The 14,801-nt window shown below is 37.8% G+C and overlaps 2 protein-coding genes across 2 annotated transcripts in view; one reads left to right on the top strand and one right to left on the bottom strand.

The window, feature by feature from the left end:
* itgav (integrin, alpha V) overlaps positions 1–5,342 on the top strand; it is a 55,847-nt gene extending 50,505 nt beyond the window's left edge. The window contains exons 31-32 of the mRNA XM_079254557.1: positions 1,593–1,712; positions 1,794–5,342. Of these exons, the coding sequence (XP_079110683.1) occupies positions 1,593–1,712; positions 1,794–1,886 (213 nt within the window). The 3' untranslated portion in view covers positions 1,887–5,342. The remainder of the gene's footprint in view (positions 1–1,592; positions 1,713–1,793) is intronic.
* A 942-nt stretch (positions 5,343–6,284) lies between these two features.
* LOC306766183 (alpha-aspartyl dipeptidase) lies at positions 6,285–14,548 on the bottom strand. The gene is made up of 8 exons (XM_079253816.1): positions 14,336–14,548; positions 13,814–13,902; positions 12,695–12,769; positions 12,524–12,603; positions 11,594–11,767; positions 7,310–7,369; positions 7,154–7,236; positions 6,285–6,705 (listed from the first exon to the last, which is right to left on the bottom strand). The coding sequence occupies exons 1-8, from the start codon at positions 14,428–14,430 to the stop codon at positions 6,639–6,641; spliced, it is 723 nt and encodes a 240-aa protein (XP_079109942.1). The 5' UTR covers positions 14,431–14,548; the 3' UTR covers positions 6,285–6,638.
* Between the last annotated feature and the right edge of the window lie 253 nt (positions 14,549–14,801).

The following is a 14,801-nucleotide window of genomic DNA, read 5'->3' as shown; positions in this document are numbered from 1 at the left end:
GTTTGGATGCTCAGAAGTGTTTCCAAACACAATCTGTTGTGCTGAAGTGAAAAACTGTGTAAAGTATTAACCTCTCTGTTTGGAGCTTGTGTGTGTACAAATCGATTTTGTATATACAGTAACTGCTTGAGGTGTGTGTGTGTGTGTGTGTGTGTGTGTGTGAGTGTTTGTACATTTGAGGACACTTTTGCAAGCACCTATACTGATTTACACCGTTTACAAGTTCAGTTTTTGTGTTTTTTTCAATTCAGCTTTATATGTATAGCGCCACTTCACAACAATGTTGTCACAGGGCACTTTACATACACAAATCAACATACACATCATTTTGAGCCAATTCATACATAGCCTATAATAGAAACCAACTGATTGCATCAAATCATGACTTGGATCCAATCCCCCATCCTGATCATGCACGCGGCGACAGTGGGAAGGAAAAAACTCCCTTTTAACAGGAAGAAAACCTCCAACAGAACCCGGCACAGGGAGGGCAGCCATCTACCTCGACTGGTCGGGGTGGAGACGACAGGAAAGACAGAACAACATGTACAACTGGACTTATTCAGGAAGACTTGCGGAAAAAAGGGGAAATAAGTTAGAGACGGCCATATTGGCATATATTTATACATTAGAGAAATAGAGCGAGGTACATCTCAGTGCATCAGGTAACATCCCCATTGCTACATAAGTAATGGATGGCTAGACTACCCATAACCTGGACAGTTGGGTCCCAAGTACTGTATTACGCAATCCAATCCACTTTATTTATGAAGCACATTTTAAAAACAGAAAGTCTCCAAAGTGCTACACAGAGTCAAATATCACAAAATAAAAATAAAATAAAATGTTTTTAAAAATATAAAAACAGGTAAAACAGTAAAAAAAAAATAAAATAAAATAACTAAATAGAACAAATAAAAGACATGGAGGACCACACAACTCTTAAAGCGCTCCACTGTGGGGTCACTTTGGACATGGAGGCTGTAAAACATACAGGCAGCCGGGGCGAAGACACTACAATCAGGGTGATATGTTCATGTTTTCCAGTCCAGGTTAGAAGTCCTGCGTACAATGACACAGAGTTAGTCTTCTCTTGATATCTGTGGTGCAGATGTGATCCTTCACAGTCACGTCTGGGATTACACCATCATATGTTAACAGTTTCTCCACTTTTTCCATTGCACCTGCCGTGTCTGTGTGTACACTCACCACGGTCCAGATTATACTCATGCTACCATGTCTTCCATTCCCAGTATTCCCACTCTGTCCCAGTCATCTATGTTTGCCTGTAATATCACAGGTTTCCACTTCCTCCTCCTTGTTCTCCATTTTATTCCTGACTTGCATCCCAGACTTAAACCCATCTGGGCACGTGGCCTTATTCTGGACATTATTTATGTTTCCTGAAGCTGAATCAGATGCTCCTGCATGTTAGCGCGGTCACTCATCACACTGGGAAAACTTTATTTATCCCAAAGAGCAGCTCAGTTGAATTCAGACATATTTATTAAAGAAAATAAATAGAAGAAATTCTAGAAAGGTTAAATTGTCTCCTTGTGTCATGTGCGTTCCCTCATTGTGTGTGTTTACAGGTGAGTTTGTCGGTGATTTGGGTGGCTGAGGGTGTGCAGTCGGTGCCAGGCTGGGTGGTGGCTCTGGCCGTACTGGCAGGACTCTTGCTGCTGGCGCTGCTCATCTTCATCATGTACAAGGTCCGAATATAAGCGTCCAGATTATATTTTCCTCAACAACGACTAAAATTCAGCTTCTAACATTTTCGTCTTGGACTTTAGTTGGGCTTCTTCAAGAGAGTGCGCCCCCCGCAGGAGGACTGCGCGGAGAAGGAGCAGCTGCAGCCGGAGGAGAACGGCAACACTGACACTTAGAGTCTGAGCTGGGAGGAGCAGAGAGAAGGTCTGGGAGCGGAGAAATCGTGGTTAAATGGCCTCTGAGATGATTCACTGGATGGACTGTTGGGTGGCAGATGATGGTACTGGTTTAAGTTTTCATGAGGTGTTTTGTTTTTGTTAGTCATGTTGCATTGTGCCAAAAGAGGAGCTGGAAAAACACTGGTCACAGACGAAATCCTCAATGCTCAAAGTGCTCATATTGTTAAGATGAATGTTAAAGGAATAGTTCTTCATTTTGGGGAATAAGCAGCATTACAGAATTTACTTTCTTGTTAATATTTTGAATATCAGATTAGCAGCCGGTTAGCATTAGCTTAGCTCAGAGGTAAGAAGATGCACCTGTTGGCACATCTAAACCTCTAAAAAGTAACAAAAACTTTACTAAAAAGACAACATTTTAAGTTTTTTTTTTTTTTTTATTCCTGGCAGGAATATTCCCCACTCTGTCAAACTGATCCTTTAACTTGTCAACCAGCATATCTGGAGGCTTCATGGCTCTGTTCCCACGTGCACATGAAGCCTCAGCGTCCTTCTGTTCAGCTGATGCTTTTCCCAGCAGAACTCACAGGGTTTGGCCCGGTATCTCTTTTTTTTTTTTGCACATTGTTGGGTCCAAGCATAAAATAATTGATGCCCTCAAAGTCCAGAACTGCTGATATGTTTAAGATGTTTGTGGAAATCTGCAAGTGTGTTTGTTTCCTCTGAGTCTTGATATAAAAAAATGACATCAAACCAAGTGCTGAGTGAAGAGAGAAAAACAGATTGATGGCGAGGAGTTAAACAGTAATGAAAGGATGAGCAATACGATGGTGTGAGGACCAACGGTGTCCTCACTGCTCTGCTGGACTCATGCCATTGCAATCATGTCGGAGAAAGAACAGCAATAAATGCAGCAATATGAAATCTGATGACCGATGCAGCCGATTAGCCACATCCAGGTCCCTGTTTTATGATAAAGGGGGTTTAGTTGCTCTGACATGAGTGTTACAGTAATGCATTTACCTTTTTGTATTAACCGTGCTTTTCCTTCCTGACTCGTGTGTGCCGAAGCCGGTTGGAGCTTCTCATGGTGGGGGGGTTGTGCTTCTGGGGTGCTGGTGAGGTGTTTGCAGTATTTAGTTTTTTGAGAATTTTTTGTACAAAATGATGACGGTAATCTCAATAGCGGGTCCAGATTTGTTCCTCTTTCAACACGATCAAGAAATCACATATTTTTATTTTCTTTATTATTAAAAAAAAAAAAACAATGCAGTTGATGAGTTGGTAAATAAAATGTGTAAAATTGATCATTTGTTAACCCCTCCCCTATTTGCATACACACTTTTATGAGGGTTTTGTAGCCACTTTCACGTGTACTGAAGTCCTGAAATGTTCTGGATGTGTGTGGGAGAACAGAAATTCCCACGTTTCAGGGAAAACAGTGTTTGTGTAAAAAAAAAAAAAAAAAGACTAAAACTTCCAGACTTTATCTTAAAAATCTCCCGTGTGAAAGATCCTCCAGTCTGCTCATGAAACACGCTGCCCTCTACAGGCCAGAGTTGGAACTACAGCCATGGTGGCATCAAGCTAAATGGAAATCTGTTCAAAACAAAAGGAGATCAATATTTATATTAATATTCTGTCAGATGCTGACAGAGATGAACCACTGTGGTTCCTTATGCAAGGCCCAGTAACCGGGCGCTGAAACATGGCAACTCGCTGCTCTCTGGTACATCCAGACATGGGCAAAACTAAATTTTCCCAACTGGGATGAAAAAAGTCAAATTAATCAAATTAAATAAATGGTTTCATTGTATTTTTGGTTAAAAAAAAATACACAGAAACAGCAGATGAAACGTTCAGCAATTGGATATTGATATTTCGCATCCTGATCACATCCTGGATAACTTTAATTTAGTCTTTTATTTGGCTAAACTGCAATGAAATGCTTCCAAATGTTTGTTTTAACAACATGGCCGTAGCGTCTACCCTGATGCCACAGGTCAGGGTGAAGCGCCCGTAGTAACAGTAACCAAGCTGGGTGGGGTTTAATAAATGATCACTTGTTACTTTCCTGCCTTGTGCTGCACTGAGGCCTCCTGTCTTTTGGGTTTTCTTTTGTTTTTTTCCTCCTTTTCTCCAGAGCTGACTGGCAGCTTTCCTGAGAACAACGTGCAACAACAGCAGGTTGCAGTTTTACATTTTCTGAGAGTTGTGTGTGTGTGAGTGTTAATATATTGAAAACAAAAAAAAAAGAAATAAAAATAGCTATTTGCCCATATTGGGTTTGCATTATGAATTGATGTTAAAGGTTGCAGGTAGTTTTTGAAAATCTATTAATCCAGTAAAGAATTAAAATGTTTATCTTTTGGCTCGTCCACCGTTTGTCGTCTTCATCACTCCGAATCCGCCGTGCTTGCCTCTGAACTTCACCACTCTGAAAACACTTTGTTTTTAAAAGCAGAAGGTAGAGATGCGCTACTGCTACTTCTGGATATCACTGAATCACTGCAGATACATCCGTTAAAACGACTTTATTTTGGAAACAAGCATCTTTTTATTTTACTGTCACATCGCCATGGAAACTCACTTCAAGCGTGTTTATGTATCTTTTATATTCTGGATGAAATATTTTAACAAACCTGCTAAAAAATATCTTCCACTGTTATGTAGAGCTGCAGCCATGAATCAGTTTGTGGATCAATAAAAAGAAGAATTAACTTTTCTATTGATAAGAGTCTCTGATGTGACTTTTTTGCTACTTTTCATTGTCAGATGATAAAATTTCTTCTTGAGCGTGTGGAAGTAACACCTCACCACGCATTTTTATGGACTTTTAGATCATCTAAATAACAATAAATCAAGGTCCTAAGATCATTATTTTAATATTGCAAAATTTAAGCACAAAAATATTCACTTTTCCTTTTATAATTAATTTAAATCCTCTTGTTTCTGTGAGGAGCGTGCACGCTGATCTTGGCTCGGTGGTGCCGGACGAGGTAGCTGTTAATCCCGACAGTTCCACTTTACTGTAGAGATTTTGCTAAAGTCTCCTTTTGTAAATAGACAGATGAGACACATCTGTGTCATCTGCAGCAGGACTGAAGTCACTTCCATGTCAGTCAGGTTGTTTTTCTCCAAACGCTCGCTGCTCTCCCCGTCTTTAACATGAGCGCGTGTTGAAGACGTGTTTGGGGGGAGCGCAGCTGAACAACTGAAGCTGCAGAAAAGACCGAACAGAATCTGAAAAGTCGTTGAAACCTTCCTGAACTGACTGCTTTGACTCCAGTCCCGCAGCTTGTTGGGTTTGAGGGTTTTGTGTTTTGTATTTAATACCACTCTGTCTTTCCTCCTGCAATGAGCAAATGTTGACTATTTTTGATGTATGTATTCTTTCACCTAAAGAGAACAAGATTAACAATTTGATTTAAAAAAAAAAAAAAAAAAGATTAATTCACCTTTGAACTGAAATAAACTGATCTGTTCACTTTTGCTTTGTTGTCTTTATATTTGTTTGTGGTGAATAAGAAGAAATAGTTTTCAGCTCTGGGATGCAGCTTTTAAGCTAAATAAAAAATCTGCTGTTATAAATGTTACAAAAAAATGAGTGTAATCTGTGGATTATTAAAAGCCTGTTTATTTCCTTTTGAAATGGAGCCGCGTGTGGAAGGAATGTGTCCATGAAAATCTTCACTCCAAATCTAACTTTTTTCCTTTTTTTGTTTTTAATGTTGAAATATGAAGGGAAAAAGCTCATATTGGCAAATGAATGACTTCTTTATTTCATAGCAAACCTGAGCAGTGAGAACGGAACCGGACCGCGGACAAGGGTCATGAGATGGACATTGTGGCTTTGACCAATACATATTTAAACAACCTTTTGGTCTCATTTCTTCAGATTTTAGTCATCCAGTCCAATAAACAAGAGCAGAATTGGCTGTTTTATTATTGACACAGACGATTTGGTGAGTTTTTCTACATGCACAACCCACTTATTCAGTTCTGCTGCTCATCCCACAAATACATTTTCCTTCAAATGTGGCTCCATTCAAAAGGGAAATAAACAGACTTTACCTCATAAGAACCCAGTGTGATCAATATGAGACAGTTTCTGAGACATTTAGCATCACTTTATGGTGCATTAGGACTGCAGAGACAACATGATTCTTGTCTTCTGCGCCTGAATTTACACCAGAAAACTGACATGATTAAAAATTTTGATCTGAAACTGTGTCAGACTGAGATAGGATCTTCTCTCCTCATGTTCTGGATGTCTTGTCTGGTAATCATTCAGTGTTACCTGCACTGATTCTGTAACTTTGTATCTTACAATAACTCAAATAAATTGTTTTAAATAAAGAACTATCACATACTAATAAATGATAAATGTCCCTAAAAAAAAAAAAGTTTTTTTTATTTAGCATTTTGTTAAAGGGACAAATAAAGACCTTATATCAAAAATAAAAACAATTGGACATATCTTACCACTTTTTAAATGGTTTGGGTCTTTATAGGTTAAAATGGTTTGAGATGAATTACCAGGTCACATTATTTACAACAAAGAAATAATTGACCAAACATTTGTTTGTATGAAGTTTAGTAGAAAAGCCACTGGACAAACCAAAAGCAGTTCATCAGCTGAAGGTAAACGGTGACTATTTTTCAAGATTTAAAAACAAATTTATGTATTCAGTTTGCACCAAAAAGAGCAAAGAAAAACTGTCTCCATGGTTACATTCCTTTCATCGATCAGTGTGTATCGGACAGCAGGAAGCTGAGGTCACTGCCTGGATCGTACTCCACTGAGGGCTTTCCCCTGAAACACAACAAACCAGTAGAACCATCAGCTACAAGCCTGATTATGATACGGTATGATATCGATCCAATGGATAGTGATATAAACTGCTTTAAATTCAGGAACCAGTGATGATTACGAGGCGTTGTCACTGTGTTGCAACGTTTTATTTCTGGTAAACTGCAACAAATTCTGTGTTTTGAGTTTTAAAATGTTTCCATAAAAGAAAACAGAAAACCTTGTTTTTGTTTTCTAGCAATGCTAGCGCCTCATTGATCATTAAGTTGATGTATTACATCCCTCTGAACCAGTAAATGCAAGCGAGCTGCGCAGGTTACTGGTGCCACTGGACTGGGTTCATGCTGACATCATGACAGTGGGGGTTTCTAGCCGTATCAATGATCTCATGGAGGCTGAAACGTTCCCACAGTCAGATTCTTCATATTAAATGGTGAGGATTGGATGTTACCTGCTGAACAGTCGTGCATTTGTGCTTCCAAGCAGGGTGGCTTTGTTCCCCTCCACCAGCAGCATGGAGCCCTCCCTCAGTCCCTGATCAACACAGACAGAAACTATCAGGAACTCTTCAGGAATAAAATGATCCGTTTCTTTTGATCTGACTCACCAGGACACATGGAGTGTCGGGTTCTTCGTGGTACTGGGTGATTCTCTGCTCTCTGGTCTCCTGCACAAAAACACCAACAATGTTGAGTTGAATTTATCTAGAACATGTAAAAGATGCATAACAGTCATACGGTATTAAACAGACAAAAATAGTGACAAAGCAAACATAACTACTCTTTACATGAGGTGGGAGGAAGTAAAAACTTATATTGCCCCATCCTCCTCACTCATTAATAATACATTTCTTGTCTTCCTATCTGTAGTGGCAACGTCACTTAAACATAATAAAACCTTTTCTGGCCACTCTTGCAGGACATGACGTTACTGACTCGTGACAAAAATGAAGCAAACGAATACAAGAATTATCTCCGTTTGTTAAACAAGCAATAAAAAAAAAAAAACTTACATGTTGCGTCCACATCATCTACTTTAACAAACAAAATATAAACAAAAATATTTGCCTCTAGTTACGGTCAGAAAAACTGTAGTTCCTCATCCTGGTCCATTTACAAAACCACTGAACATGCGCACTCCGCAGCGCACTCTCCCTTCACGGTCCTAATGCGGGAGCCTAAATTACTCCATTTAACTATAAAACATATAAAGACCAAACTATTATTAAAACTATACAAAACCTAGCAAAATTTTCCATAGCAGGATAAATAATACATCACAACAATAAAAAAGGGTTCCATTATAATGTTATGTACAAAACATACAAAATAAATATAACTTTTATATGGCTCTAACACTATTAGTAGCTTGATATTTCTAATGATATATCACTATCTGTAGCCCTAACATCATGTGCAACGTGTATGCAAACTGCTTGGACAAGAAGTTGTGAAGTCCAGAGTAGTGCACCAGAATCTATCGTTTCTTCCTTATAGTATTTTAATGTCCAAAAATCAACAAGTGCCACAAAATAATTAAAAAGAACAAGTTTGTGTTTGCAGTTCACAAAGGTATTAAATGAAAATCTGATGCTGAATGCTTATAACGATGTCTAAAAATGTTAAGGTTGTGATGCCAAACAGTACATAGTTTTTATTCTCAATAAGTGATCAAACTAATAATTCTCTGGTTGTTTGTCATTGTTGCAGTAACTAACATTAACCACTAGAGGGTGCCCATCACAGTAATATAACATGGACCTGCTGTCAAGTTGGCTCCCAATCATCAATAAAACTTTATGAAAATAGTCTTAAACGTTTGTGCTGGATATAATTATTGCTTGTGCTGCTTTAGTTTCTGTGATATTAAAACATTATTTATAACATAGAAGTCAAACTCGGGCCCGCGGACCACTTTTGGCCCACAGCGTACCGGTAATTCCATTTGGCCCATGAGGTAATAACAAAGAACAACTAGAACTAGCCTGGCAGTATTCACAGCATGTGGTGTCAATCAGGACAGGGCCTTCTCCTATGTTGATGGTAGTCATAGCAACTTCAAGCTACCGCAGCAAACAGCCAACAACAAGCTTTTAAATGAGAGCCTGAGCTGAAACACAGCAGCTGAAGGTGATTTTGTCACCAATCTATGAGGCTTGTTGTTATATCTGGAAGATTTTTCCAATAATTATCAAAGCTGAACTGCAGGTTTGTCCCATTTAAATTTTTGGCGCGGTGTGAGTCTATATGGTTAATCTGACGGCATGCAGCCCCCTATTGTCGTCCCGATGAACTGAAAACAGTCTTGTTCATTCGGTTCTGCCATGTTTTTTGCTGGATTATGATGTATTTTTAGTTCAAAATAGGGAGGTGTGTGACTGATACAGAAATAATCCTCATATCTTAAAAATAAAAAAAACCACAAACGACTGACACTATTTTCATCTATTTTTTTCTTAAAGCTGGAGGAGGGCGACTTCACGCAGGTGGAAGAAAGCCTGGAAAGATTTGGCTGAAAATTTTCTTATAATTTCATGCTGTTAATCAAAGATACTCTTCAACTTATGTATGTTTGCAGCAAACAGCTGTTTGGTGATTTATCAAGCGACTAAATGATGAATTCAGTCATGCTTTATTCTAAATGTCCTCTAGCTTCTCTAGCGTGAGACTTTACCGGGATGTTTTTACAGACACGTATCAAGGTAGAAGTTAAACTTGAGGATATCACCTCTGACAGCTTGTATAAATAAATAAAAAACCGCTGCCAAATAATATTTGTTTGTCGCAGTTCCACTACAAAGAGTAACCAACCAGCCGATCACTAAGAGAAAAGAGAAAATCCCTGGATTTAACACCAGTTTATCACTTTTTACTCAAATCCAAAACTAACTGAAGCGACCACAAACCCAAAGACACGAAGCAGCGTCACAGCTGTCGATGAAAAGCCTGCAAGCTGTCAGATGTCACAACTTCAGACAAACTTCATTTCAGTTTGCTGACGCTGCTGTTTCACTACTTCAAATGTTGCGTAACTTCAGATTATCTGCAGCTCTGAGTCCTTCCTGCTGCCTCGTGCAGCATCCTGGTGGCTTCCGCTCCGGGTAAAACGACATTCTTCCCTGCCTCATGTTTATTCATGTCCTGTTTCTACTGTTCAGTAATCATCTATGATATGATCATAAATATGGCTGGAATAAATGTGGAACATGTCGGCCTTTGAGACTAAATCGACACCAAACTGCAGACTTTAAATGACTGCCAATAAATATGTGAAATTTCATCCCTAATATCTGTCAGTCGGAGATGGAGAACAATAACTTTCCATATGCTGGCTGACATGAAGTTTTAAATCCAGGCAGGTTTTCAGAACTTTATGTGATTTACACGATCCTGATTTATCACGTCCAGAATCAATAAAGTCCTCAGGTTCACGTTAAAATAATTAAACAAGCTTAATATCACTTTGCTCAGGATGTTTCTGGATCTGCCCGGTTGGAGGAGTAGCGTGGGCGCATGTCAGTGTTTCTCTTTTGTTCTTATTTTAGGATGCTTTGAGTTTTTCCATCTTACAAAGTAAGATTGCATCCAAATTTTCCTCCAGTTCTCTTGTCAGAGAAAATTCCCCAGACATGATGCTGGCAGCGCCATGTTTTACTGGTGTTAAGAATGGGTTGTTTTTTTCACCATAATGGTGAGAATTTGGGAAAACATTCCAGCAATTTCTTTTTTTTTTAAATTTATTTATTTATTTATTTATTTTTAATCAGACCAGATTTTTTTTGTCTGTTTTTGTGTCATGGCAGCTGCCACACAGTAAAGGTCTGGCAACTTTCTTTTTTCTCTCAGTTATGTAAACACTTGAAAGATACACTTTCATCATTTTTCATATTTTGATATTTTTGCTAAATAAATGTAGACAACTATATTTTTCTAAAAAAAAAAATTCTTTGTGCTTCTCTGATTTTTTCGGCTCGGTCCCTCACAGACTGTCATTAAGTCTGAACTTTGGCAGATTTTTGGTCTTTGTGAGCCTCCCAGCGAAGGCTTCCATCTTCATCCTGTCTCTTCTCCGAGCTCTCTCCAGTTAAGTCTCATCATGACTCTTTTCTTATCTCTTGCTCTGTCACCTTCTCTCTTTCACAATAAAAATAATAATGGATTACGTTTGTATTTCGCTTTATTGCTGACGCCACTCAAAGCGCTGATGTTTCCTACATGACTGGCCACAGCTGCCCTGCGGCAGACTGACAGAAACATGCCAGCCGGTGTGTGACCACAGCCTCTCCGACCACCACTGAAACATTCATTCTCTTTCATTCACCAGTGAAGTCCACACTGGACTCTTTCTTTTCCTCTCTTGTGTGCATCCAAAATGGGCAGTTTAATGATGTCCAGTTGCTGGTGTGTGACGTGGTGCCGTTAAGCAAAGCGCAGGTGTCACATGATGCTCCAGGAAGGAGAAAGTTTGTGGTGTGAAATATGTCATCAGGCCCCTTAAATGCTGCAGAAAAATATCTGTGTCCTGTATAATCCATCTCGCTAGAGACTCTCTTAGACCTCGAGGTTAAAATAAAACGAATCCAAACCTGAAACGGTTTCAAGCCGCCTGTAATCTTACGTACACGTTGCTTTAAAACACGTCACACCCAGCGTGGTTTCTCACGCCAGCTGTTCTTTGACCCGAAGGCAACGATAAACTGTGACCGGTGATAACTGATAATGCTGACATGACTGAGAACTGACCAATCAGCACGAACTGAATTATCACAAGGAAAGATAAAGACCTTCATGTTTTACTGCTTCATCTCTCATCATGTCTGCAGCAGCTAGACGGGTAAACGCTCTTAAAGCTGAGTGTGAATTTAACTAAGAGGCTGAAATCTGCAACCCACCCCCATGTGGCGGCTGTTGGTGTCGGGATCCAGGTAGTGCGGGTTGATGTTGAACGGGACGAGGCCGATGGCGGAGAAGGATGGAGGGTAGACAATGGGCATGTCGTTGGTGGTGCTGATGCTGATGGTGGCCACGTTGGTGCCGGCGCTGGAGCCCATATAGGGAATGCCATCCTGAATGGGAGGAATGGAGGGATGTTGGGGAGGTGTGGAGGAAACAGAAGAGTCTAAAAACTTAAACTTTCACCAGATGTAGAAACTTCTAAATCCAGGTTTAAAACATTTCTTTTCTCATGACATCTGCACAGTAACTTTTAATTAATTCTGCTTTTAATTATTTTCATATAATTTATGATTTTATTGTGATCTTATTGTTTTTTCTTTTATGCTTTTTTTTCTGTAATGTTTTTAATGTTTCATATGAAGCACTTTGAACTGTCTTGTACAAGAAAAGTGCTATACAAATAAACACACCTTGCCTAAAATCCTACATGGATAAAAGTACTCGGCTGTTTTCAGGTTAAAGTACATCAATGTCCTTTTACAGTTACGGTTTTTTTTTAAAAAAAACAAACTTTTTATTTACATTTTTAAACACATAAGTAAACAAAACGTGTTACCAGAGACAAGTGACCAAAAAGGGAGAGAAAAAATAAATAAGTGTGTGTATATGTAGCTATATACACACTTTTATATATATATATATATATATATATATATATATATATATATATATATTTATATATATATATATATATATAAAAGTGTGTATAAATATATATATATATATATATATATATATATATATATATATATATATATATATATATATATATATATATATATATAAAAACAAAAACAAAGGGATTCACCTCTTGTCAGGGCTCATTTTAATCACGTTTTTTTAATAATGATGTTTGCATGTTTCACCTCCATCACTCTCCTCCTGATCTCCGTCACCACCTTGTTGTCATAGAGACTCTTCAGCAGCCGGAAAGTGTTGCCTCCTCCTACAAACAGATGCTAATGTTACTGTCTCCATGCTGCACTTCAGTAGCACAGACAGGAAGGAGGACAGGTAGAAAAGGAAATAGTTTCAACCTATAAAAATGCCTTCAGCCTTCCGGACGGCGTCGACGGGGTCTGCAGCTTCATGGATACCGTCCACCTCATAACCTGCACGGGCGAAACATACATCAGTGTTGGCTGTGCATGAGAATAAGACAAAGTGCTACTCTGTCTGAGAAATAATTTTAATAACCTCGATTTAAACATGGTTTCTATTTCAATTATTGCATTTTAAGGATCTTAATTAAGTTTGGGGTTTTTTTTGTTAGTTTTTTTTTACCAAGAGTAGAATGCAGGACATAATAATTCATCTCAAAACTGGAATGAAATCAGATTTATCAGCGCTTCCCCCGTAAAGTTATTACAAATACAGTATGTTATGAAGTATTATAGGTCCAAAAAATTATACAGATTACATAACTCGTTGCCACATTTATCAAAAACTTTTTAAAACAAAAAAAGGTGTAATTTGTAAACTTCATGGCTCATGTGACCCATTGGCTTTTGTAATAATGCAGAAAAAAGACAAACATTAACAAGTAAATGCTAACCCTGCCATCAAAAAGTAAAATGCATGAAGTGGAAAAAAAAAATTACAAATAGAACATTATTGTAACTATAATAGATACAAAAGCTACATTTAAGAAATTACTATATGCATGTCAGATATAACATTTAACAACAAAGTGTGTTCAGTGAGAGGCTTCTTCAGGTCCGCTGTAAGACTGAAAGATTCAGAAGATCATTCCTGCCAGCAGCCATTAACAGGACCTCCTCGAGTTAATTATCTGCTACAGGGTTGAATTTCCATTTAGGGATTAATAAAGTATTTTATTAATTTCTTTTCACAATACATTAAAGAAAAAAAATGAATATGTAAAATAAAAAAGCAAAATACTGAACACACGAGAAGAAAATTAACGTGTTTCAGCTAATTAAAAAAAAAAAAAAAAAAAAAAAATATATATATATATATATATATATATATATATATATATATATACACACATATATATATATATACATATATATATATATATATATATATATATATATATATATATATATATATATATATATATATATATATATATATATACATATACACACACACACACACACACACACAAAAGAAAGATTTCACAACTTTACCTAAAGTGTTAAACTTGTTTCTGGCTGTCTTTGTGTAGGCATCTCTGTCATGGAGGGCATAAGGAACAAACAGGATTCTCTTCACATTCCTGAACAAAAAAACAAAAACACACAACCCACATAGTCAGGAAAACGTACAATAATCTTTTAATAAATAATAACTATTATATTACTACTGGATTGTTGTTTTTCTTTTGTGTCATTACAGATATTTATTTGTGTTATTACAGATATTTATTTGTGTCATTATAGATATTTATTTGTGTCATTACAGATATTTATTTGTGTTATTACAGATATTTATTTGTGTCATTACAGATATTTATTTGTGTTATTACAGATATTTATTTGTGTTTTTACAGATATTTATTTGTGTCATTACAGATATTTATTTGTGTTATTACAGATATTTATTTGTGTTATTAATGATATTCATTTTAGCACCGACTTCTGCAACTTCTCCGCACTTCCTGCCTCTCGGGAAGCTGCTCAGCTGTCAAGCGAAACTGAAGCAAAACTTACTTTCCGAAAAAGCTGGAAATGTGTTGCTGACAGTGGTCCAGGTAGCCGCTGCCGTGCAGCGTGGAGTTGGACACCAGTAAGAGTCTCCTCTTCATGTCCGGACAGAAAGATTCGGTTCGGGGAGACAGACGGTCCAAACCCTGCAGAGGAGCAGCCGCAGTGGAGTCCAGAGGTCCGGGTCACAGTTCAGCAGTGATTCAGCTGCTTTCTGACGGAGACAAACCTGCTGGATTTAATGTAAACATCTCCACCTGCCGGAGTGTCAGGAAAAGCACGCTTTAAAACTCACGCGCTGCTGTTCCTCACTCACGGTGTGTTACATTAAATACGGTCCGGTCATTACAATCCTGAGCAACACATTGTACCGCGTTATGTTTTCTTTTCATGTTTTGTTTATTGGTTTATTTAAGGTAGAAGTTTTATCTCTCTCTCTCTTTTTTTTTTTTTTAACAACATGCATTCCTTC

The sequence above is a fragment of the Telmatherina bonti genome, assembly GCF_933228915.1.
Source record: "Telmatherina bonti genome assembly, chromosome: 15".
Classification (NCBI taxonomy): domain Eukaryota; kingdom Metazoa; phylum Chordata; class Actinopteri; order Atheriniformes; family Telmatherinidae; genus Telmatherina; species Telmatherina bonti.
This window is presented reverse-complemented; position numbering and strand designations above follow the sequence as displayed.